Source organism: Trichomycterus rosablanca, chromosome 17, assembly GCF_030014385.1.
Source record: "Trichomycterus rosablanca isolate fTriRos1 chromosome 17, fTriRos1.hap1, whole genome shotgun sequence".
NCBI lineage: Eukaryota > Metazoa > Chordata > Actinopteri > Siluriformes > Trichomycteridae > Trichomycterus > Trichomycterus rosablanca.
This window is the reverse complement of record NC_086004.1, coordinates 11,509,181-11,536,773: the sequence shown is the minus strand read 5'-3', so window position 1 is coordinate 11,536,773 and position 27,593 is coordinate 11,509,181. Positions and strand designations below refer to the sequence as shown.

Below are 27,593 nucleotides of genomic sequence, written 5' to 3'. Positions count from 1 at the left end.
ATGTGGAGGCTTTTATTCTGTCTCTTTGTGACTTTGGCTGGTAAGTGTCTTAAAGTTTGTGAACCTAAGCCAAAAACTTTATATAATGCAAACAGTAACATTTCTACATAAGGACACATGTCGAGTTAATATCACCTTATATAACACTGGTGCATTAGTACATTAATGTGTGTAGATACCTTGTTTTATATTTACATTAATTGATCAGATTACCATTTTTTTCTGTGCTGTGAATAAAACTTGTATAAATATGTAAAATAACAAAGACAGAAGGAAATCTAACAGATTTTTATTTTTCTGCCAGCAAGTGAGAGCACCAATTATGGTAAGTACCAAAAACTGACAGTTCCAATGTTTACAATTTTTGAAGTGTAATTTATGAAATTTTATATATTCTTAATATTTTTTTATTATTGTTATTATAACACCCTTAATAGTGGGCCAGCTTTAATTTTATTATTAAAATTTAAAGTTTAAAGTTTCAATAATGGTACCGGGCCACAAATGGCCCGTAGATGTAGTATGGACATCCCTGTTTTAACCCCTTAAATCTCTATTACTCATGGATCTTTTTTAATTGTGTGTGTGTGTGTGTGTGTTTAATTTACACCAAACAATAAAGTAACAGCAGTCTTGTTATAGAATGTTTAAAAGACACTCCAAAAGTTACAAGCTTTAAAAATACAGCCGTATCCAGCGTCAAAACAAAGCAGACTTTTATTGACCGTTAAGATAAGGTGACACAGCACTGAGTTCTGTTTATAATAAGGTTATAATTCTCTGTAACCATTTCAGAACCCACCCTTAACCCCAAAAAAACATACGAGTATAAATATGAAGGATTGGTGAACATCGGCCGGGATATACCAGATCTGGCTGAGTCAGGAGTGAAACTGCGATGTAGTTTTAAAATCACAGGTGTATCGATACAAACCTTTCTACTTCAGGTATGTTTTTGTCTTAACTGTTTACTGGTACTGTGTAGCATTATACATTTATCAGCCATAACATTAAAACCACCTTGTTTTTACACTCACTGTCCATTTTTTTCAGCTCCACTTACCATATAGAAGCACTTTGTAGTTCTACAATTACTGACTGTAGTCCATCTTTCTCTGCATGCTTTGTTAGCCCCCTTTCATGCTGTTCTTCAATGGTCAGGACTCTCCCAGGACCACTACAGAGCAGGTATTATTTAGGTGGTGGATCATTCTCAGCACTGCTGTGACACTGACATGGTGGTGGTGTGTTCAGACACAGCAATGCTGATGGAGTTTTTAAACACCTCAACTGTCCCTGCTGGACTGAGAATAGTCCACCAACCAAAAACATCCAGCCAACAGCGCCCCGTGGGCAGCGACTCATGACCACTGATGAAGATCTAGAAGATGACCAACTCAAACAGCAGCAATAGATGAGCGATCATCTCTGACTTTACATCTACAAGGTGGACCAACTAGGTAGGAGTGTCTAATAGAGTGGACAGTGAGTGGACTCGCGTTGCTGTGTCTAATTCACTCATACCAGCACAACACACACTAACACATCATCACCATGTCAGTGTCACTGCAGTGCTGAGAATGATCCACCACCTGTATAATACCTGCTCTGTGATGGTCCTGTGGGGGTCCTGATCATTGAAGAACAGGGTGAAAGCAGGCTAAAAACGTATGTTGAGAAACAGATGGACTACAGTCAGTAATTGTAGAAGTGCTTTTATATGGTAATAAGTGGAGCTGATAAAATGGACAGTGAGTGTAGAAACAAGGAGGTGGTTTTAATGTTATGGCAGATCAGAGTATTATCAGTAATATATACCACTTGGGTTACAATTGCTAATTTTTAGTGCTTTTAAATAATTTAAAATGTGTTATTCATTTCAGCTTATTGTGGTTGATTTGATATTTTATATTTGTTCATTTAATGCATATTAATGTCTCTAAGGATTCCTGTTTACTTCATAGATCGCCACTGTGACATTTGAAGAGTTTAATGGAATCCCTCATCAGAACTTATTTAAAGCCTCACCTAGTCTCACTATACGTTTAGCAGCTGATCTTGCCAGACCTTTCACATTTGAATATGCGAAAGGACAAGTGGTTGACATTAAGGCGGCATCTGATGTTCCTAACACCATTGTGAACATTGTCCGGGGCATTCTCAGCTTCCTGCATGTTACTGTCAAAACCACGCGGCACATTTATGAGCTTGATGAGGTTACGTTTTTCTTTAGTACTACATTGTTCAACTTTAAATTTATTCTGATACAACTTAAAGGGGTCTTTTTTAAAATAATAATTGTATTTTAATAATTGTCTTCTCAGGTGGGAATCCATGGTGTCTGCCACAGTGCCTACATGCTTGAAGAGAGTGTAGAAGCTGAAGAACTGTATGTGACCCGAAATATTGACATTAGCAGGTGCAAACCAAAAGCAGAACTATATTCTGGAATGGCACTAATGCAAGAAAGTCAAATCGGCAAAGAGGTGTGTATACTTGGGTGCTGGGATTCTGCTGTGCTACCGGTCGGCTGTGCGCCCTCTAGCAGGCGTACTTGGCAGTACCTGCAGCAGATAAAATTGGCCACTAGTCTGCTAAGTGGGAAAAGGCTGGACTACAAAGGGCGTGGGGTCTTCGACACTGTGTAAGGGCCTTGATTAGTAGCCTTGCCTGTACCAAAGTGGAGGAATGCGGAGAACATGCACTAATAACACACACACACACACTATACACCAATCAGTCATAACATTAAAACCACTGCCTTGTTTTTACACTCACTGTCCATTTTATCAGCTCCACTTACCATATAGGAGCACTTTGTAGTTTTACAATTACTGACTGTAGTCCATCTGTTTCTCTGCATGCTCTGTTAGCCCCCTTTTATGCTGTTCTTCAATGGTCAGGACTCTCCCAGGACCACTACAGAGCAGGTATTATTTAGGTGGTGGATCATTCAGAGCACTGCAGTGACACTGACATCATGGTGGTGGTGTGTTAGTGTGTGTTGTGCTGGTATGAGTGGATAAGACACAGCAATGCTCTGTCACTGCTGGACTGAGATTAGTCCACCAGCCTAAAATATCCAGCCAACAGCGCCCCGTGGGCAGCGACCTGTGACCACTGATGAAGGTCTAGAAGATGACCAACTCAAACAGCAGCAATAGATAATTGATCGTCTCTGACTTTACATCTACAAGTGGGACCAACTAGGTAGGAGTGTCTAATAGAGTGGACAGTGAGTGCTCATACCAGCACAACACACACTAACACACCACCACTATGTCAGTGTCACTGCAGTGCTGAGAATGATCCACCACCTAAATAATACCTACTCTGTGGTGGTCTTGTGGGAGTCCTGACCATGTGTATATATATATATACTGTATATGTACAGTACTTTATGTAACTATAACATATCTCTTTTTAGAGAGGTCAAAATGTTGCTGCAACCATGAAATATGCGTATACCATAAAGTCTAATGGAAATGGTGGTCTCATTACAAAAGCCTCCGCCCACGAAAGGCACTACTTCTCTCCATTCAATGTGAAGGGTGGCAACTTTAAACTGAATGCCTTGTAAGTAATAAACATTTCATATTTTTTACATTAGAATTGTCTTTATAACATATTTTACGTATTCTTTGTTCTGTGACTGTTATATTGTTTTGGTCACAACTTATTTTTAGTTCTGGGGACAGCTAAAGAATTTAATGAATGTTAGGTTTTAGGTTAATTAATATCAAACTTCAAAATCCACAACTTTTATGCAGTCGCAGCCAGTATTTAGTTTACTAACAGCTATCGCATGGTTTAGGAAGCGGCATATTGTGGCGCCGGCAAGTATGGAGGAAGGGGCGTCGAGCCACAAGATGGTTCTTTTAGACATTCATTCATACACATGGACATTCACACAACAGACAGACAAACAAAGAGCTGTTTATCCAGCCCGTAGCCACACCATCCCTAATACTGGGCTACACGGCTACGGTAAGTCTGGATACCACGGCCGCAAGTCCTTCTGGGTAAAGCCCGTTCCGGCCCCCCAGTGGCGGATGCTACAATATTTTGTATGTTGTATTAGCATGTAGTAAGGAAAGAGAGCAGCTTATAAAACTATATGTAAAACTATATGTATCTGTGTGAACATATAATGAGTTAAAAGCAAAAATTGCTGAAATATTTGTGCTCAGTAAAAATACAAATATGCAAACACATAATGCAGGACATTAATGAACATTTTCTACTTTTACTGTACACATCTGAATGAATGAATCCTTTCGGCTGCTCCCATTAGGGGTCACCAAAGCAGATCCTTCGTCCGCATATTTCATTTGGCAGTTTTGACCATTGGGCAGCACAGTCACCTCACAGCAAGAAGGTTCTGGGTGTGATCCACAGGCGGGGCGGTCCGGGTCCTTTCTGTGCGGAGTTTGCATGTCAAGTCAAGTCAAGTCAACTTTATTTATATAGCGCTTTTTACAATATACATTGTCTCAAAGCAACTTTACAAAATCCAAAATGCATGTTCTCCCCGTGTCTGCGTGGGTTTCCCTCGGGTGCTCCGCTTTCCTTCCACAGTCCTAAAACATGCCACCAGGCTAATTGGAAACACTGAATTGTCCTATAGATACCTAGCCGCTAGATGCACAAACCAGTGCATTGTAGTGCCGTTCCCAACGGGAAGAAGCCGGAAATGCCGACCCCGTAACCGAAAAACGGGACAAAGGCTGAGGAACATTTGTGCTCAATAAAAATGCAAATATTAATTTCGACTGCTCCTATTAGGGGTCACCAAAGCAGATCCTTCGTCCGCATATTTCATTTGGCAGTTTTGACCATTGGGCAGCACGGTGGCTCGGTGGGTAGCACTGTCACCTCACAGCAAGAAGGTTCTGGGTGTGATCCACAGGTGGGGCGGTCCAGGTCCTTTCTGTGCTGAGTTTGCATGTTCTCCCCGTGTCTGCGTGGGTTTCCTCAGGGTGCTCCGGTTTCCTCCCACAGTCCAAAAACATGCAGTCAGGTTAATTGGAGACACTGAGTTGCCCTATAGGTAAATGTGTGTGTATGTGTGAGAGTGTGTGTGTGTGTGTGTGTGTGTCTGCCCTGCGATGGACTGGCCAGGGTGTTACTGTGTGCTTTGCGCCCATTAAAAAGCTGGGATAGGCTCCCAGCTTGGGATGGTCAGCTATTGACCATATAGTGTAGTTTGGAGGTAGGAGGAAGGTAGCTTGGCAGTTATCTTAGGTTGACAGGGGGGCATGGTGGCATTTCCAGATGGCATGAATGTTCAAAGACCGTCTTAATTGTTTTCTTCTCTAAGCATTAAAAGTAATTAAAAATGATTTATTATTTTACATAGAAAAGAATGATTTTAAATGCCCTGTTTATGGAGAATTAACTTAATGCTATTGTTTTTCTTTTTTATATAGATGGTACATTGAGCTGCTTAATGAAACAGATATTTCTGGGAAACCTATTACAGGTCAGGTAAAAAGCAGAGGAAATCTAATGTACACGGCAGAGAAAGGTCTACTACCAATGCCAGTTCTATTGATTAATCTCACCAACCCAGTTCCCAAGGTTGGTCCTGCAAAACAGAATTATTGTTAAAAAAAATGTGCAAAATTCAGATCTTGTGACTCATTAACAGTGTTGTTTTGAATAGATCGCCGACTTGATCAAAAGTCTGGCTCAAGCTAACAGTAACCAGATAAACAGTGCTACAAGCTCTGAATTTCTTAATCTTATTCAACTGCTTCGTGCGTCAACGTATGACGATCTAGAGCTGCTCTGGAAACAGCTATCAGGAACTGATGAGCAGAGGTAAGTATTCACTACTGGTCTGGGTGGATGTAGAAGAAATCCATGTGTTTTTCTGATGTTCTCTCGATTGTCACGAGTAGGAGGTGGTTCCTGGACACAGTTGTTGAGGTGACAGATGAAAGGGTGCTCAAATTTCTAAAGAATCGATTAAAAGCTGGAGACATTTCCTTAAATGAGGCTGGTCAGGCACTTCTGGTGGCATTCAATCATCTGTCTGCTGAACCTGAATTAGTGGACATAGCAAAGGTAAGAATAGTGTCATAAGTGTGTTATGACACATTTAAGTCTGATTATCAGAGTGCTAAGAGTAATATTATAAGGACAATAAAGTAAAACAAAATGCATATGCAGTGTAAAATAAAAATGGCACTGTTGGTTGGATATATATTTGGTTGGTGGACTATTCTCAGTCCAGCAGTGACAGTGAGGTGTTTAAAAACTCCACTTATACCAGCACTACACACACTAACACACCACCACCATGTCAGTGTCACTGCAGTGCTGAGAATGATCCACCACCCAAATAATACTTACTCTGTGTTGGTCCTGTGGGGGGTCCTGACCACTGAAAAACCATTGAAAGGGGGCTAACAAAGCATGCAGAGAAACAGATGGACTACAGTCAGTAATTGTAGAACTACAAAGTGCTTTTTTATGGTAAGTGGAGCTGATATAATGGACAGTAAGTGTACAAACAAGGAGTTGGTTTTAATGTTATGTCTGATTGGTGTATATTTATTGTTCTACTTTTGTCCACTGCTCGGTAGTGGTGTGCGATACTGCAGAATTTGATATCGATCCGATACCAAGTAAATACAGGGCCAGTATCGCCGATACCGATACGATACTTTTTACTTATAAAGCAGCTTATTTACTTTCATGTAAGGAAGAGCAGTGTGTCATGATTTATGAGTTCAATTTATCATCAATATGCTTTGACTACTAAATGATTTTGTGTTAATTAGTGAATCATGTGCATGTAAAAACCCACTACAGTTTTTAGGCAAATAATAAGTATTTTATTAATGTAATAAACTTTAATGAAGTTAAACAAGTTCAGAAACAATTATATAATTAGAAAACATAATTCCCCCTTTCATTGTACTCTGGCTTTCTGTAAAATAAAGTACAGAAAAAATATTAAAGAATTCAATTCGTTAATTCTTTTTTTAGTGAAAGGTTTTTGTTCATAAACAATAATATAATAAAACTAAATTTATTCCATTCACTGCACTTCTTCTCTGGCTTAAAACAAAGTACAGTACAAAATTATAACTGAAGAACAAATGTTTTAAAACTTTAAAACTCTTTTTTTATTATTTAATTAAATTATATTAAATAACTGATGGAAAATATCCACTTTTTCTCTCTGCCTCTCTGCTGTATGTATTTTCTCTCAGCGTCGCTTAGTCACGTGACGGCACGACAATAAAACACAGCGGAGCAGGGAGGAGCAAAGTGTGCATGTTAGATGTAAAAGAGCGGTGTTTGCACACACACACACACGTCTACTTTTTGATAAAACGGGAGGAACGTACTGAATGTAGCGAAGAAAAAACTTAAACTAAAGTATCGATCCCATCACGCTAGTATCGATCTGATACCAATACCAACGTTGGTATCGATACTATCGATATTTGGATCGATCCGCCCACCACTACTGCTCTGCAGGAATTTCTGACCAGTTATGCATAAGTAGTCATAAATAAGGCATGTCGACCTTTATCCTTCAGTTTCATGGTGGGTCAGGTTTTCCCAGAATCATTGGGTGCAATGCAGCAACACACCCCAGACATGACACCAATCCATTGTGTGGCCTCGACCATACACCAACCTCAAACATAGCCAATTACGTTTGTATGTAGACACTCGACTGGCTAATAGCACTGCTGAGGATTCAAAATCTGGAACTCAGCAGAAGTGGGCTAGTGCAATTTATCACTAGACTTTAATACCTTAATCAGACCACAGGGACCAACCTTCGCTCCCCATGTGCATCAATGAGCCTTGGCCACACATGACCCTGTCACCCGTTTACCACAGTTCCTTCCTTGGACCACTTTTAATAGATACTGACCACTGCAGACCGGGAACACCCCACAAGAGCTGCAGTTTTGGAGATGCTCGGACCCAGTCGTCTAGCCATCACAATTTGGCCCTTGTCAAACTGGCTCAAATCCTTAAGCTTGTCCACCTGTCAGTGGTCATAATGGTATGCCTTGTCGGTGTATGTCTTATTATTTATTGTTCTCAGCCAGTAAAACATTTAATGTGTATAAAAATCTTTAAATAAATACAAACATTAGTGGTCCCACTTGCCGTGGAGATTGGTGTGGGGGAAGGCATAGTTACAGAATCATGTCCTTCTGCCGTGCCATTTATGGCTAAATGACTGACATGTCAGGTCCTCTAAACTGACAGTCACCTGCTCATCACTGAGTGCTCCAGGTGGAAGTGTTTCTATTTATCACAGTTTCTTCCTCATAGAGTTGTGAGCACTTCCGCTGGTCATACGCTTCCTCTGAAACTGAAGTAACTGGGGGAGGGGGGTTGTGGATTAAGTGTTGGCTTCATTAGTGCACCATTTTACAGGATTTCTAGGTCTGTACGTATGCCAATCAGCCATAACATTAAAACCACCTCTTTGTTTCTACACTTACTGTCCATTTTATCAGCTCCACTTACCATATAGAAGCACTTTGTAGTTCTACAATTACTGACTGTAGTCCATCTGTTTCTCTACATGCTTTGTTAGCCTTCTTTCATGCTGCTCTTCAATGGTCAGGACCCCCACAGAACCACCACAGAGCAGGTATTATTTAGGTGGTGGATCATTCTCAGCACTGCAGTGACACTGACATGGTGGTGGTGTGTTGGTGTGTGTTGTGCTGGTATGAGTGGATCAGACACAGCAGCGCTGATGGAGTTTTTAAATACCGTGTCCACTCACCGTCAACTCTATTAGACACTCCTACCTAGTTGGTCCACCATGTAGATGTTAAGTCAGAGACGATCGCTCATCTATTGCTGCTGTTTGAGTTGGTCATCTTCTAGACCTTCATCAGTGGTCACGGGACACTGCCCACGGGGCGCTGTTGGTTGGATATATATTTGGTTGGTGGACTATTCTCAGTCCAGCAGTGACAGTGAGGTGTTTAAAAACTCCACTCATACAAGCACGACACACACTAACACACCTCCACCATGTCATTGTCACTGCAGTGCTGAGAATGATCCACCACCAAAATAATACCTGCTCTGTGGTGGTCCTGTGGGGGTCCTGACCATTGAAGAACAGGGTGAAAGCAGGTTTAAAAAGTATGTAGAGAAACATATGGCCTACAGTCAGTAATTGTAGAACTACAAAGTGCTTTTTTATGGTAAGTGGAGATGTGTAGAAACAAGGAGGTGGTTTTAATGTTATGGCTGATTGGTGTATATTTATTGCTCTACTTTTGTCCACTGCTCTGCAGGAATTTCTGACCATTCCCTTTAGCAAATCCCATCCTCTGTTATGGAACACTGTGGTCTTATCATACGGTTCTCTGGTATACAGAGTCTGTGCTCGAGTAAACCCCTGCCCAATCACCACAGTGCAGGTATGATATTACCTTGACTATAAAACTACATATGATTTTATCTTCTACTGATTCGTGCTAATTATCTTATCTGTCATTCTCATTTTGAAGCCGTTGATTGATATGGTCACTAATGGACTCGCCAAAGGCAATGATGAAGACATGGTGCTTGCTCTGAAAGCCTTGGGAAATGCAGGTCATCCTTTAAGCCTTAAGACCATAATGAAATTTCTTCCTGGCTTTTCAATCAAAGCAAATACCCTCCCTGCTAGGGTTCAGAACGTAGCTGTGCAGTCCCTCCGACACCTTGGTATGAGAGATCCGCACAATGTAAGTATTACTGCATCTTACTGGTTTTTCCTGCTTAGTGCTATTTAAAAGAAGTAAAAAAAATTTAAGTCACTTGGTACACCCGGTAACAGACTATAAGGCCAAAAGTTTAAAGTCACCTATCTACATTTTCAGCATTTAGCTTTTATCCAAAGTGACTTACAGTTTAAGCAATTCAGGGTTGCTCAAGGGTCCAACAGTAGCAACCTGGGGTGGGGTTTAAATCAGCGACTTTCTGCTTGCTATTCCAGTACCTTAACCTTTAGGCTACAACTGCCCAGATTCACTATCTAGTTAGTGAATGTGGCTATTTCAGCCCTGCTAAAGCTAAAATCAAGCTTATATTCATGCAGGCTCTTTACAGACAGACAAAAAAGCTGCACTGTCACAGTTTCCAACAAGTCAATTAATCAACTTTGGTCCCTGACTGAGCTGACCTGGTTAGCATTTAGTGCTTTTCTTATTTAAGAGCAAACATCTACAGTATAGCCTCAAATCATCTTATACTTCTCATATTTTGTCTTTGAAACACTGACCATTTAGGTCACGAACTAGTTTATCCTTGTAAGGGTCACAGAGGCCCCTCTTCCACTCATCTTCACGACCAGTAACAGTATAGGTTACAAAAGAAAAAATGCAAAAATGGTGCAAACTGGCTACTGATGAATGAGAACTTTCTAGATTAGCAGTGCTTTAGGCGGGCTGAGGCGTAGCTATGGTAACAAACAGCAAATTAAAGAAACAGTGGCCACATTTCATGTCAATCATGCTGACTTGTTTGAATGAGGCGCGATCTACCATCGTGCACTGTGTGATTAACTGGTTGTATTGGGCACCCCTGGTGTAAAGGAACTTCAGCAGCCCAGACAGAGCCCTGAGCTTAATTCCATTAAATGCCTTTGGGATGAAAGTCAGGCCTTCTAATCTAACATCAGTGCCTGACCTTATAACTGCACTAATTCTCATAGACACCCTCAAAATCCTGTGGAAAGCCTTAGCAGATAAGTAGAGGCATTTATAGCTGCAAATATATCTGTACTGATGCCCATGTCTTGGAATGGGATGTCCAGCAGTTTATTGGTCAAGTGTCTACATACACTGATCAGCCATAACATTAAAACCACCTCCTTGTTTCTACACTCACTGTCCATTTTATCAGCTCCACTTCCCATATAGGAGCACTTTGTAGTTCTACAATTACTGACTGTAGTCCATCTGTTTCTCTGCCTACTTTTTTAGCTTGCTTTCACCCTGTTCTTTAATGATCAGGACCCCCACAGGACCATTGGATCATTCTCAGCACTGCAGTGACAATGACATGGTGGTGGTGTGTTAGTGTGTGTTGTGCTGGTATAAGTGGATAAGACACAGCAGCGCTGCTGGAGTTTTTAAATACCGTGTCCACTCACTGTCCACTCTATTAGATACTCCTACCTAGTTGATCCTTTTTGTAGATGTAAAGTCAGAGACGATCGCTCATCTATTGCTGCTGTTTGAGTTGGTCATCTTCTAGACCTTCATCGGTGGTCACAGGACGCTGCCCATGGGGCGCTGTTGGCTGGATATTTTTGGTTGGTGGACTATTCTCAGTCCAGCAGAGACAGTGAGGTGTTTAAAAACTGCATCAGCGCTGCTGTGTCTGATCCACTCATACCAGCACAACACACACTAACACACCACCACCATGTCAGTGTCACTGCAGTGCTGAGAATGATTCACCACCTAAATAATACCTGCTCTGTAGTGGTCCTGGGAGAGTCCTGACCATTGAAGAACAGCATGAAAGGGGGCTAACAAAGCATGAGAAACAGATGGACTACAGTCAGTAATTGTAGACCTACAAAGTGCTTCTATATGGTAAGTGGAGCTGATAAAATGGACAGTGTGTGTCAAAACAAGGAGGTGGTTTTAATGTTGTGGCTGATCTGTGTACATTAAGTCATATAGTGTATCTGAGCTGCATTTGATTGACTCCCCATCCTACCTAAATAATATATAATTTTATTTATATTTTCTCACATTAGGTGCAAGACATTGCTCTAACCATATTTGCACAGACATCAGCGCCCGCCGAAACACGAATGCTTGCTTCTTCGATCTTACTGGAGACAAAGCCTCCTGTAGCTTTAATCTCTGCCCTGACCGAGCTTCTGCTCCAGGAATCAGATCTACAAGTGGCAAGCTTCATTTACTCACAACTCAAAGTGATCTCAATGTCACGCACCCCTGATAATCATCATCTGTAAGAGCAGTATGCAATATTTTCTATATATTTACGTTTTTGCATTTATGTAACCTTTTTTTTTTAATAACATTCCTCATGTAGCTCGACGACTTGTAGTATTGCAGTGAAAATACTTTCTAAGAAGCTTGGACGCCTGGGTTATCGATTTAGCAAGGCTCTACACTTTGATTGGTTTCATGGTAAGTACATTGAGGATTAAACCTGAATGTACTCTTTATTAGTTATATGATGTGGGTTATTTACAACATACTTACAACTAAGCTTTCAAGGTCTTTTTAAGGTTTGAGATGCAAACTTAACAACACAGAAATGAGCAAAATAGAACTCCTGTCTGCTTATGTGTTTGCCTTGATAAATACAAGAATTAAATAAATAAAAAATTACATAAATTGGCCGCTCAGGTGGCGCAGCAGTAAAATACGCTTGCACACCAGAGCTGGGATTTCGAATACATCGTATCGAATCTCAGCTCTGCCATCTGGCTGGGCTGGGCAGCTATATGAACAACGTTTGGCTGTTGTTCATTCAGGAAGGGAGCCGGACAGGGACCTCATTATGCAATTATGCAATTACGACCTCTGCTGGCTGCACAGAGTAGAGGAATGATGCTGATCAGGGTGTGGCTCTCCATGCACAAGGCTGATTGGCATGACAACCCGCCTCGTGCAGGTGAAAAGATGCAGTCGGGTACCGCTCACATGTCGGAGGGGGCGTGTGTCTCCTCAGCAGTGGAGATCAGCATCAGTAGAGAGGAAGCGTAATGCAGTCGGGCAGATGGATATGACTAGATTGGGAGGAAAATTGGGAAAAATGAGTGATTAATATAATGCACATTTAACACAAACATCTAATAATCATATACATATATATTTCTACTTATATTTTGTATATTAGTAAATCAGGACCTAAAATAATATGCTCAAATATGCTTATATATATACAGTATATATATATATATATATATATAAAATATATACTTTTGTAATTATGATCTTTATTAGATTACCAGATTCATTTATATGTCTGCATAAGACTGTATTATTCCTTCTGCTTTAGATGACTTTTTAATGGGCACAGCCAACGAGTTTTATTTGCTGAGAAATGGTACAAGCATGATACCCACAGAAATAATCTCCAGCGGAAAGCTTTACTTCATTGGCAGAATGCTTAAATTATTTGAGGTAATGTTACATATTTTAGTGTTTCCTTTTCATGACATATTCTGGTGGTTTTGTTGACTGGCATTGTTGCACAGCTCGGTGTTCGTGCAGAGGGCATCAGAGAACTCTTTACAGACATACCTGCCATTTCTAAGGACTTTGGAGCCAATGATTTTGCAGCAATAATGAAAATAGTGAGTATATTAAATAAATATGATTGTGTATGATTATTCTCAATGTATTTAGTACCAATGTAAGAACTTAAATTAATTTCCTAATTATTGTTACAGCTCTCAGATTGGCAGTCCCATTCTAAAGATAAACCTCTCATATCTCTATATGCAAGATTATTGGGACAAGAAATCTCCTTTGTAGATTTAAATCAAGATATTGTTCAAAATATTGTAAAGGTAAGGATATAAACTTCTTTACTCAACAGTGACCCTATTTTAGATTTTTTTAATATTATTTTTTCTCTGAATGTTAAGGCTGTCAGTCTTTCTGCAAGTAAAGAAAATAATGTCTGGAATATAATTCAACAAATACAAAAAGGACTATTGTGGCACTGGACGAAACCATACCTGTTATTCGAAACCAGATTCATTCAGTCGACCTGTCTTGGCCTTCCAGTTGAAATTAGCAAATATTTCTCATCATTAGCTGCTTTTACAGTAAACGGTAATAACATCTATCTTTTTACTTGGTTAGTTGGTGTTTTTAATAGCATAGTGACGTACTAAGTACTAAAAGACTAACAATATAAATATAATTGCAGCAAAAGCTAACATAAACCCACCACCAAAAGAAAACCTACAGGAACTAATAAATGCAGATATTTCCATGGAGACTGAAGGATTTGTTGGGTAATGTATTTTATATGGATTAATTTGTTTATTCTGCACAATATAACACATAACACATTATTTTATTTTGCCAAGGTTAGATAAATAATGTAGCTTTTTTTCAGTATGTGTGTGCATATGGCTAGATCGGCACCAACTCTGCTATCTCTTCCATTTCTAATTCTACTCTCACTATTGGTTCCACTTCTATCTGTCCCACAAATTGCACCCGCAACCTTGGTGTTCTTTTTGATTCCCTCCTGTCCTTTGATTCTCATAAATCTGCCATATCTAAATCTGCTTACTTTCATCTGTGCAATATCTCACGTCTATGTCCTCCTCTCTCCCATGATGTAGCAGAGACCTTGGTTAATGCACTTGTCACCTCCCGGCTTGATTACTGTAACTCACTCCTTTATGGACTACCTGCCGAAGCCCTCCGCCCCCTTCAACGCATCCAAAACGCTGCTGCTCGAAGTTTTGACTCTTTCAAAAAAATATGACCATATTACTCCTGTCCTGGCAAAACTACACTGGCTACCCATCGCCAAACGGATTCAATATAAAATATTGGTACTTACTTTTAAAGCTCTTCATGGCTTGGCCCCGGTCTATCTATCCGATTTACTTAAACACCCCACCCCCTTGCGCCGTCTCAGGTCCTCTGGCTCCAATCTTCTGACAGTGCCCAGGTTCAGGCTTTCCACTATGGGTGGCCGGTTTTTCAGCTGTGCTTCCCCTTACCTCTGAAATTCTCTCCCTCCAACTCTTCGCTCTTCTTCTTCCCTCTCTCACTTCAAATCTGTTCTTAAAACTCATCTCTTTTCTGAACATTTTTTATAGTCCCTGTGTGTGTGTATATATGTACTGTATATGTGTATGTATGTATGTGTGTATGTGTGTATACATATACATATGCTTCTTTTGTTTCTACTTTATTTGCCTGTGTAGAACTTTCTCTGTAAAGCGTCCTTGAGCTTGGTTAAAGGCGCTATATAAGTGTAACCTATTATTATTATTATTATTATTAGATTAAACTGATTAAACTGAATAGTGCTGAGATAAAATACTGACATGAGCAGTAACAATAACAGTAACACAGTCTGTGATTCTAAAGGTTATATGTAATGTGTTCTTTTAGAAGAGAAGCTATTTTAAGGAAAGAAAAAAATAGAAAGCCTAAAGGTTCCATTGTTCTCTAGAACAATAGGATGTGCTATTAATAGCCTATCATAGACCACAGAAAAGCAACATAGTAATATTACTATTGCTATTAATATTACTATGTAAAACATTACTATTACTACTGATTAATTACTATTAATAATAATTGTAATATTAATATTACCTCCTTAAGTGCAATACTATTTATATTCTCTGATCAGCCATAACATTAAAACCACCTCCTAGTTTCTACACTCACTGTCCATTTTATCAGCTCCACTTACCATACAGAAGCACTTTGTAGTTCTACAATTACTGACTGTAGTCCACCTTGTAGATGTAAAGTCAGAGACGATCGCTCATCTATTGCTGCTGTTTGAGTTGGTCATCTTCTGGACCTTCATCAGTGGTCACAGGGCGCTGTTCATGGGGTGCTGTTGGCTGGATATATTTGGTTGGTGGACTATTCTCAGTCCAGCAGTGACAGTGAGGTGTTTAAAAACTCCATTAGCGCTGCTGTGTCTGATCCACTCATACCAGCACAACACACACTAACACACCACCACCATGTCAGTGTCACTGCAGTGCTGAGAATTATCCACCACCCAAATAATACCTGCTCTGTAGTGGTCCTGGGAGAGTCCTGACCATTGAAGAACAGCATGAAAGGGGGCTAACAAAGCATATCCCAATAAAGCCCAAATATATGGTCTTGTTAGAGATAAAAGATTTCCTTCTGGTCTAATTTCACAGCCTTTGCTTTGTAAAGAAGCTGAGTAGTTCATCGAGACTGACTGCAAGCTAGGTTTAGGATCTGATTTCATGCTTATTTTGGAATGTCTCCTATTTGCTAGTCAATCAAATACTAATTGATACATTTTTATCTATTTAAATATGCTGTTGTACTCAGAAAATTGCACCTTGTGCTTGTGCCCAATCTTATACAAATTAAGTGTTTTATTTAATTCATTTGCTTTTTCCATCTTTAGTAAATAATTAACTGATAAACTATTTGTATATCATGATTGGCATGTATGAATTTGATTTCTTATTTCAGAGCGACAATGGATTATTTTGTTTACTATGGAATCAATACAGAAATCTTTCAATCTGGAGCCCAGCTGAGTGGCAAAACAATCATGTCTTTGCCGTGGAAAGTTGGCTTGAAAAAGAACGTCAAAGAAAAGAATCTTGAGGTCGTTTTTCCTCCCTGCAAAAAGGAAACAGAGCTCTTCAAAGTCAAGTACGTTTTTTAAGATTTATATCTGGAATACATCAAAACACTTAAATACAGGTACTCGAAGTGATGCAATGAAGTGTCATGTTTGGAAAGTATTAATGAACCAGGGACCAGTGAGCCATATGCTGCTTTGATGACTTTTTCATCAAAATAGGAGTCTAAATTATTTACTTATTTTTATATACATATACGGATACATGAAGACAAACCCCAACAAAAGTGTCCCAAATTGAGAAGGAAAGTCAAACACAGAAAAGCAGAAAGCAGTTGTTTATAAATCGTCTTTTACAATTACAATTTATAATACAGTGGTACCTTGAAACTCAACGTCAATTGGTTCTGGGCCTGGTGTTGAGTTTAAAAGATGTTGAGTTTTAAGGTATTTTTTTCCCATAAGGATGTATGGGAAACCTGTTAATGTGTTCCATGGCCCAGTGGAACTGCATGTAGTATTTAAGGCAAATATAAAATAATAGGGTTGGTTTTGACACTTATACACTGAAAATAACACAAATATAATATAAAAAAAACACTGAAATACAATTTATTGTTTCCTTATGCTTCTTAATAGTGGAGATGCTTGATCTTGGAATGCCGTATTCCATTCAGTAAAAGCGCATTCACATGAGAAGTGACAAACACCGCCTTTGAGCTGCTGTGCTGTTATTTCCTATGGAGTGTGGCGGTGCACAAAGCTTAACGTGACTTATTGTACTAAAACAACGAGTGAGGAATTTCATTAGTGGAGAGAACTTATGAGCACTAATAATTAAGAGAAGTTTACTGTTCTTGTCTCATTCTTTTAAGTCACATTAAGCATTTTAGACTCTCTCAAAAAAAGCTGATTCTCACAATTTCTCAAAACCTTGAGCTGTAACACAAGTTTAAAAGTGAAACAGGAGAAATATCCAGCTAAACACAGATACACGCGGACGCTTTCTGAGTGAATCTGACAGTTATTCCACACAAATGCAGATTCGTCTCATATTCACACTTTTATGACTTTTTACCGCTCAGCTGAACAAAGTGACTGTTCATTGTTCATTTGAAATTAAATAAATAAATGAAAAATAATAATAAACTACGCCACTTAGGTGGCGCAGCGCTAAAAACACACGCCGGAACCAGAGCTGGCATCTCGAATACACCGTATCGAATCTCGGCTCTGCCTGCCGGCTGGGCTGAGCAGCCACATAAACAACGATTGGCCTGTTGTTCTGATAGGGGTGGAATATTTAAAAAGCCAGATAGGGATTCTCTCATAACTAATGCAATTGCGACCTCTGCTGGCTAATTGATTACGCCTGCACAGAGATGGGAAAAGAGCTGTCAGGGTGTGTCTCTCCGTACACAGTGCTGATCTGCACTGCACTCGTCAAAGTGTAGGTGACAAGATGCATACGGCATGCTGCCCACATGTCGGAGGGGGCGTGGGTTAGATTCGTTCTCCTTAATTAGAGAGGGGATCGGCATCGGTGGAGAGGAAGCATGACACAATCGGGCAATTGGACGCGCCAAAAGGAAGAAAAAACAAACTGAACACGTTTAAGGGAAACATTGAGTTTAAGGGTACAAATCTCTCGATGAAGAGCGTCGAGTTTCAAAGATTTTGAGTTAGGACGTTGAGTTACAAAGGTACCACTGTACACAGCTTTTTCATTATTGCCTGCAACACAGTTTAAAAAAGCAGGGGAAAATAAGCAATGACAAATGCTATAAAAAACTAATCTAAAACCAATTATGCTGGCATGATTGGGTATAAAATGAACATTAATGAAAGGCCTGATTGTTTACAAGCAAAGATGGGTCATGGGTTATTAACTGTGAAAAACTGTGTAAACAAATATTCCAACAGTTTAGGAACTGTGTTTCTTCATGCTCAATTGCAACAAATTTATTGTCCATTAAATTATTACTTTAATAATCAATGCACTCATAATTAAAATAAAATGATTAACCCTCTCATAATGGATAAATTATCACACCCTCAGAAATACTTCAGTAAATTTATGTCATTAAATCCAGTTTATTGGTTTAGACACTATTTAGAAATCCAAATAACACCAACATCTCTTGGCTTAAGCTCAATGATGGACTGATGTGAGGCTGAAACCTATGCTGTGGTTCTACAGGCCAAATAGTTCAAAAGCCCTAGTCTCAATCATCATGGGGAAGATAGTTAGTCTCAATGGCATGAGTAAAACTACTGCTGAGGGTTATGTACTCATTGCAGAGCAATCTGCACTAAAACAATTAAAATCTGCATGCAAAGTTATGGTCTACAGTCATACAATCATTGTGTTGTATAATTAATAAACATCCATTCCTGCATTTCAGGCCTGCAACACATTCCAAAAAATAGTTTGTTTGTTGTTATTATGATTTTAACGTCATGTTTCACAACTTGGTTACATTCATGGCAGGAACGGTAGTTATTCATTACACAAGATTCATCATTACACAAGGTTATATCAAACACAGTCTTGGACAATTTAGTATCTCCAGTTCACCTCACTTGCATGTCTTTGGACTGTGGGAGGAAACCGGAGCACCCGGAGAAAACCCACGCAGACACGGGGAGAACATGCAAACACCACACAGAAAGGACCTGGACAGCCCCACCTGGGCATCGAACCCAGGAGCTTCTTGCTGTGAGTCGACAGTGCTACCCACCGTGCTGCCCCCCCAAAAAAGTTGGGACAGTAAAGTGTTTACTACTTTGTAATGTTGTTATTCCTTTTCACCACACTTAAAACATGTTTTGACACCAAGGAGATTTTCAGCTTTTATTTTGTCCCATTCTTCCTTCAAACACATCTTCAGATGTGAAACAGTACGTGCAACATTCTCCACACATTCTTTATTGACGACAGATCAGGACTGCAGGCAGGTCAGTCAAGTATCTGTACCCTCTTCTTCCACAGCCATGCCTTGTGTGTAATGTGTGCAGCATGTGGTTTTGCATCGACTTTTTTGCATGGACGTCCCTTGAAAAGATGATGTCTTCAAGGCAGCATATGTTGCTCTAAGATCTCAATGTACTTTTCTGCATTAATGCTGCCATCAGAGAAGTGTAAATGACCTTTGCCAAGGGCACTGACACAGCCCCATACCATGACAGATCCTGGCTTTTGGACTAACAGTCTGGATGGTTCTTTTCGTCTTTGATCCGGAGCACACAACGTCAATTTTGTCCAAAAAAGACCTGGAATGCTGATTCATCTGACCACAATACATGTTTCCACTGTGTGATGGTCCATCCTAGATGCCTCCGAGCCCAGAGAAGTCGACGCCACTTTTGGACATGGTTAACATAAGGCTTCTTTTTTGCACAGTAAAGATTTAAGTGGCATTTGTGCATGTAACTCTGTATTGTAGTGCTTGATAAAGGTTTGCCAAAGTAATCCCTCACCCATGTGGTTATATCAGCTATTGTTGAATGGCGGTTCTTGATGCAGTGCCGTCTGAGGAAACAAAGATCACAGATGTTCAGCTTAAGCTTGCGCTCTTGGCCTTTTCACACTGAAATTCCTCCCAATTCCTTGAATGGTTTAATGATATTATGCACTGTAGAGGGAGAAATATGCAAATCCTTTCCAATCTTTCTTTGAGGTACATTGTTTTTAAACATTTCAGTTTTTTCTGATTTGGGGTTGTAGGTCTTCTTTAAATATATTGGCTCTGTACTGTTTTGGGAATATAAAAATGTTTAAATATCTCAAATATTTTCGATTAAAAACCTATAGGTATGGGATTAGCTATTAACATTAACAAAAATGTTGAACTTTTAATTTCTAGCTAGCTCCACATCAAGTCATACCAAGGTAATTTTTTTAAAGAGCAGTCAATATGGTCCTGGGTCATTTAGTACTGCTGTATGACCCCAGGAATTGGGAAAATGCAGTCTGGTGGAGTTAAAAGTAGTTCTTTTTGAAAGTTGAAAGCATCCATATGACGTAAATATATAGCATGATGGGTTTCTTGTCTTTCTGCTCATTAATTACAGTATCAAAATACTGAGTTTTCCCACCACTTTTCTCTCAAACAGATCTGACGTATATGCTGTGTCAAGAAATGTTGAAGATCCACAGTCTACTAAAATGTCTCCCATAATACCAGAGTCAAGCAATTCTGAGGAAGGTCTTACTGCAATTAGGAAAGACATAAAGGGTTCCAAAGAATATCAGGTATAATGTATATTACAGTCTATTGCATGAGTAATTCCGCAGTGCATCAATGTGTGTGCTGTTAAAATTTTCAGCATTTAGCAGACCCTTTTATCCAAAATGACTTACAGTACTGTGACAGTATATTTTCTAAGCAATTGAGGGTTAAGGGCCTTTCTCAAGGGTCCAACAGCAGCAACCTGGCACTGGTGGGGCTTGAACCAGCTACCTTCTGATTACTAGTCCAGTACATTAACCGCTAAGCTACAGCTGCCTACAAAACTGTCTGTTTGCAGAAGTTTGACACCGCAATAATTATGTTCTCTTCCATCTCTAGTAGGAACTATTATCTAGGAACCAAAAATAGATTGTACTAATTTACAGTGGCGAATATAACCTCTCTGCTTAATGCTCGATTCTATTGGTGATTACCACATTGCTTCGCTTCTAGTTTTCAGAATTGATGCACATATACTGAAACGTCTTGATTGTGTAAGTACTTAAGACAGGGGTGTCAAACGAATTTTTACCGAGGGCCACATCTGTATTATGTTGGCCCTCAAAGGGTTGATTGTAACGTATCCTGCTGTGGTTGCAGTCTGCCTTTTAAGTTTTGGACAATTTGTTGTTTTTCTTGGAGGCTAAATTCTGTGTTTGGTGTCAAAATGCCAGATTTATACTGTTTATTTATAACGTATATCTACATTTATATTTTTACATCACATTTACATTTTTGGCATTTAGCAGACGCCTTTATCCAAAGCGACTTACATTACAGTTACAGTATACAGTCTGAGCAATTGAGAGTTAAGGGCCTTGCTCGAGGGCTCAACAGCAGCAGCAACCTGGTAGTGGTGGGGCTTGAACCAGTGACCTTCTGATTACTAGTCCAGTACCCTAACCACTAGGCTACAACTTGTACTCCTTTACCACAGACACGGCCTCATAACACAAGAGACGTACCGTTTTTTCTTCTTGAACCACGAACTTGTATTCACTTTCCCATCTTTCATTAAATGTCCTCCTTCTGCTTCAATTTTCTCTTCTTGTACATTTTGGGATTATTTGTAAATATTTCTCAACATCATATGTCTTTTAAGCTCTCGCAGGCCACATAAAATGACATTGCGAACTGGATTTGGTTCGCGGGCCTTGAGTTTGACACGTGTTCTAAGACATTGTAGGCATTTGGATTAATTCCAGTTTAGGAGTAATGTTGCCTGTGTGTTTAGGGTTATTGACCCCATGGAAGGTGAACCTCCAACAGTTTCCCAGTTACTTCTGTATTTCCAAAAAATTATACGATGGATCTTCAAAAAGTTTCCGCATTTATATTTTGGTTGGAAACGGTGAGGGTGAGAGGAGTAGTAATTGGTCATGTCTGAGAGATTGAGAGAGAGAGCTTATAGTTCGGATTTAGCGGCATCTGATTTCCACCTTTTTGAACTGCTCAAAGAAGCTTTAAGGGGAAGAAGATTTTCATGTGATGATGATGTGAAAGCAGCGGTGCATCAGTGGCTACATTTTTTTGCTGATGGCATTAAAAAGTTGGTACGACGCTGGGAAAAATGCATCGGAAGGCGACTATGTAGAAAAGTGATGTCATTTGTTTTTGAAATTCTTAATAAATAGACTTAAAAAACAGAGCGGAAACATTTTGAAGAACACTGCTCAAATCAAAATCAAATCAAGGTTTATTCGTCATACACAGTCATACACAGTACAACTGGCAGTGAAATGCTTTAGTGACTGCTCGGCCACATTAGCTACAAAATAGACAAAGTAGATGAAAATCGAAATAAATAAACATGAGTAAAAGGTTGCAGGAGCAGTCGTGATGGCAGCCGACCTCACCGGCACCATATTTTGTTATCTATTAATAATATGCTAATACACCGACCAGGCCTACCATTATGACCACTGACAGGTGAAGTGAATAACACTGATTATCTCTTCATCTCGGCACCTGTTAGTGGGTGGGATATATTAGTCAGCAAGTGAAAGTTTTATCCTCAATGCCGTGTCAATTATGCCCGCTAGATGGGGCCCAGCCGACCGGTGGCAACACCGAGTTTCGAACCGAGGAGTTCAGAATCTCAGCGCTGGTGTGGTAGCGGAATATCCCACTGTGCCACCTGGGCACCTATACATAAATTATAGTATATGCTACAGTAAATGCTATTCTTTGTGGCAACAAGGGGCCGTTTTTGTCTCAGCATTGCTGTGCAAAAACTATTAAGACATAGTTTGACAAGCTTGGTTTTTGCTCATAGGCAAACGACTTTTACCTAATTTTGTGACTTATCAAGGCAACTTGATGTCCTTGAGCTTAGTGGGTTTTAGATAAAGTGGTAAATAATGTGCAATCAAGACTTTATTGATTTTTGTATTTGTAATTTAAAACAAATATGTAGATTGTGACACTACACAATAGCCAACCTTATACAGGATACTAATAAAATATTGTATAGAGTGTAAAAATACAATTAAAACCCATTTCTGTTATTCAGTTTGAAGAATCTGAGATATATCATCCAAAACTGAGGTACTGTGCAGGAACGAGTGTTTATGGAACTACGATCTGTGCTGAACTGGAAGCTAAACGCATCCATAAGCCTAAAGATTATCCTCTTAATTATTTTTTGGGATTCACCCAGTTTGTTTGTCAACTGGAACCGGGTAAGCTACCCTACAAACATTTTCTAAAATGTTACAGATGGTTACACCCTCACCCTAACCATTATTGTTTACCATTATTAAACTGTGGCCATTTTCTCTTTCATATTTCAAGTTAAGCCTGTTAAGCCAGTCGAAAAGATCAAAATTCAGATCAACGTTGTTCCTCATAAACACACATCAAACAGCACTCGAATGAACTTGGAAGTGTATCAGGTAAAGTGTATTACTTGTTTGCTCTATTAATTTGTTTGTTTTTGCATGTTACTGTATAAATGATACTGCATTTTGTCATAATGTATTTACTTTATGTGTTTAGGTAGCGAATTAGGGTAATTAATGCAAATTACATATATTAAAATAAAATATGATAGTAAAAGCCTGTCATGATTTGTGTGCTAAGATATACTGTATTAGTGTCCTGTTACTGTTACAGGTATTAATAATAATAACTGTAATAATGTGTTATGCTATAAGAGGCTATGTACTATTTTCAAAGTGTTTCATAATATATACTGTATATATACAGTATATACTGTATATATATATACCGATCAGGCATAACATTAAAACCACCTCCTTGTTTCTACACTCACTGTCCATTTTATCAGCTCCACTTACCATATAAGAGCACTTTGTAGTTCTACAATTACTGACTGTACTGACCCTCTTTCATGCTGTTCTTCAATGGTCAGGACCCCCACAGGACCACTACAGAGCAGGTATTATTTAGGTGGTGGATAATTCTCAGCAATGCAGTGACACTGACATGGTGGTGGTGTGTTAGTGTGTGTTGTGCTGGTATGAGTGGATCAGACACAGCAATGCTGATGAAGTTTATAAACATTTCATTGTCACTGCTGGACTGAGAATAGTCCACCAACCAAAAATATATCCAGCCAACAACACCCCATGGGCAGCGTCCAGTGTCCACTGATGAAGGTCTAGAAGATGACCAACTCAAAAAGCAGCAATAGATGAGCGATCGTCTCTGACTTTACATCTACAAGGTGGACCAACTAGGTGGGAGTGTCTAATAGAGTGGACAGTGAGTGGACACGGTGTTTAAAAACTCCAGCAGCATTGCTGTGTCTTATCCACTCATACCAGCACAACACACACTAACACACCACCACCATGTCATTGTCAGTGCAGTGCTGAGAATGATCCACCACCCAAATAATACCTGCATTTTGGTGGTCCTGTGACGGTACTGACCATTGAAAAACAGCATGAAAGGGGGCTAACAAAGCATGCAGAGAAACAGATGGACTACAGTCAGTAATTGTAGAACTACAAAGTGCTTCAATATGGTAAGTGGAGCTGATAAAATGAACAGTGAGTGTAGAAACAAGGAGGTGGTTTTAATGTTATGGCTGATCAGTGTATATGTGCATTTTTTAAAACTGCAGTATGCAGAGAGTGGCTGTTCAATCTAAACCAGAGCTCTAAGTTAGGCAGTCTACAATATTTATTAATGCTATTTATTTCCTTTTTCCATTTATAACGTAGGGTTTAGATCCAGCTCCTGATCCCGTGATCACAGTAAATGCGCTGGCGCTCAGTTCCAGTGCAAAGCCACTGGGTTACGAGGCTGCTGCCTATTACACGCCAGGCTCACAGAAGGACGATGTAGAACTGATTGTTTCTGAGGTGGCTGAGGAAGCAAACTGGAAAATATGTGTGGATGGCAGTATTGATAAGATTCAAACTGCAGCAAAGGTATCGTTATAAAACAGTAAAAATCAACAATTATATGCAATATTAGAAAAGTCCTAAATGCTGGATTTACTCCAAGATAATTTAAGCAAATATAGTTACAGTAGGCTCCAGGTAAAAATATACATAATTTGTATAAATTTGATTACATGCTGATGCTCATGTGGCTTTTAGACTCACTTTAAATGGGGAGCTGAGTGTCAGTCTTATGAAGTGGCAGCAAAGCTTTCTGCTACAGGCGTCATCAGATCAACAGCAACTGTAACTGCAGAAATGAACTGGGGAGAAGTTCCTGCATTCATCCAAATGATGGGCAAAAGGTAGTTTCTAATACAACTTTAAGCACTGGGGATTATTTGCTTGGTCAAAACAAACATTAATTACTATTCATTAAATACTACTATTAAATAAATTACTATTCATGGCCGCTCAGGTGGCGCAGCGGTAAAAACACACGCTGGAACCAGAACTGGGATCTCGAATACATTGTATTGAATCTCAGCTCTGCCTGTTGGCTGAGGCTGAGCGGCCACAGGAACAACGATTGATTGAAAGTGTAGATTATCAAAGTGTAGGTGATAAGATGCATACGGCATGCTGTCCACGTGTCGGAGGGGGCGTGGGTTAGCTTCGTTCTCCTCAATCAGAGCAGGGATCGGCATTGGTGGAGAGGAAGCATGATGCAATTGGACGCGCTAAAAAGGGAGAAAAAGGGGAGAAAATGCATAAAGAAAAATATTTTAAAAAATAAATAAATAAATTACTATTCATTATTACATTCACACCAACAAAGTGGCAGAATCATAAAGGACTAAAGGCCTTCATGCAAATCCATGTCATAACATCTGTGTCATGGGTCATATAGTATACTGTATATACACAGTGGTAAGCATGTTCCTTTCGTGTTAGTGTTACAGACATCAAATATATTATTAATGTGTATTAAAACAATAAAGTTGATTAGTTCAAGCATTACATATCTTTTTTATTGTTAGACCTTAAATAATTGCAAATCATTGCTTTCTGTTTTTATTTACATCATTCTTACTGTCACAAAAGAGACATTTTTATCAATGGGTGAGATATAAAGGGTATATATACAGTATATATATATATATTACTTTTAACGTTTATTTACATTGTTACAGTGTTAGAGAGTACCTGCCAGGTTTGTCCTACGCCTGGGGATTCAATCAGAAACATGAGAAAAATATTGAGAGAGAAATCTCAGCTACACTTCTGGCCTCTGCACATGAAGGATTTGATCTTAAAGTCAAAGTTCCAGAGGTAACTCACACATTAGTGCCTATTTAGATGTTAAGTTTCTCTTTCCACTAAGTTGCACATGTATGTATATGTATATGTGCTAAACACGCGTACATATAGAATAGAGAGCGCTTCTCACCGTGTTCAACAAGGTTTCATGTAGTGGCCACACTGAACAAAACAAAATACTAATTTAATCTGAGAAAATTATATCTATTTTAATATTTATACACTGATCAGCCATAACATTAAAACCACTTTGTTTCTACACTCACTGTCCATTTTATCAGCTCCACTAACCATATAGGAGCACATTGTAGTTCAACAATTACTGGCTGTAGTCCATCTGTTTCTCTACATACTTTTTTTAGCCTGCTTTAACCCTGTTCTTCAATGGTCAGGACCACTACAGAGCAGGTATTATTTAGGTGGTGGATCACTCTCAGCACTGCGGTGACAATGATATGGTGGTGGTGTGTTCGTGTGTGTTGTGCTGGTATGACTGGATCAGACACAGCAGTGCTGCTGATGTTTTTAAATACCGTGTCCACTCACTGTCCACTCTATTGGACACTCCTACCTAGTTGGTCCACCTTGTAGATGTAAAGTCAGAGACGATCGCACATCTATTGCTGCTGTTTGAGTTGATCATCTTCTAGACCTTCATCAGTGGTCACAGGACACTGCCCACGGGGCGCTGTTGGCTGGATATTTTTGGTTGGTGGACTATTCTCAGTCCAGCAGTGACAGTGAGGTGTTTAAAAACTCCATCAGCACTGCTGTGTCTGATCCACTCATACCAGCACAACACACACTAACACACCACCACCATGTCAGTGTCACTGCAGTGCTGAGAATGATTCACCACCTAAATAATACCTGCTCTGTGGTGGTCCTGTGGGGGTCCTGACCACTGAAAAACAGGGTGAAAGCAGGTTTAAAAAATATGTAGAGAAATAGATGGACTACAGTCAGTAATTGTAGAACTACAAAGTGCTTCTATATGGTAAGTGGAGCTGATAAAATGGACAGTAAGTGTAGAAACAAGGAGGTGGTTATAATGTATGTAACTGTTTTTTGTTTGTTTTTCACAGCTAACTGTGCACCGTCAGGGAATCCCTTCACCATTTGAAATGATGGGAATTGAAATTACAGAAGAAAGTGTATAACACATCAAGTTTACGACAATTATTACAATAAGACATGATTTTACACTGCATATCCATTAACTGCTATTGACGACATCTACATTGTGAAGCTGCTGTAATTCCTAAATTGTTTGTACATTTGTAAATTGAATTCAGATGCCTTAAACTTGTTTTTAATCATCTTTTAATAATGATTTAATTGTTTTTATTCATATACTTTCAGTAAACTAGACATT

The 27,593-nt window shown here is 39.4% G+C and overlaps 1 protein-coding gene across 1 annotated transcript; it reads left to right on the top strand.

Annotated features, from left to right (window-relative positions):
* LOC134331095 (vitellogenin-like) lies at positions 1–27,513 on the top strand. Its single transcript, XM_063012357.1, has 26 exons — positions 1–40; positions 305–325; positions 796–947; positions 1,965–2,216; positions 2,325–2,486; positions 3,428–3,576; positions 5,430–5,580; positions 5,666–5,823; positions 5,904–6,069; positions 9,297–9,422; positions 9,513–9,731; positions 11,756–11,973; positions 12,058–12,155; positions 13,033–13,157; positions 13,232–13,330; positions 13,427–13,546; positions 13,625–13,814; positions 13,912–13,999; positions 16,200–16,385; positions 20,431–20,569; positions 23,059–23,227; positions 23,340–23,440; positions 24,737–24,946; positions 25,118–25,263; positions 26,092–26,230; positions 27,304–27,513. Exons 1-26 carry the CDS (start codon positions 1–3, stop codon positions 27,376–27,378), a joined length of 3,699 nt encoding a protein of 1,232 aa, XP_062868427.1. The 3' UTR covers positions 27,379–27,513.
* Positions 27,514–27,593: the final 80 nt, after the last annotated feature.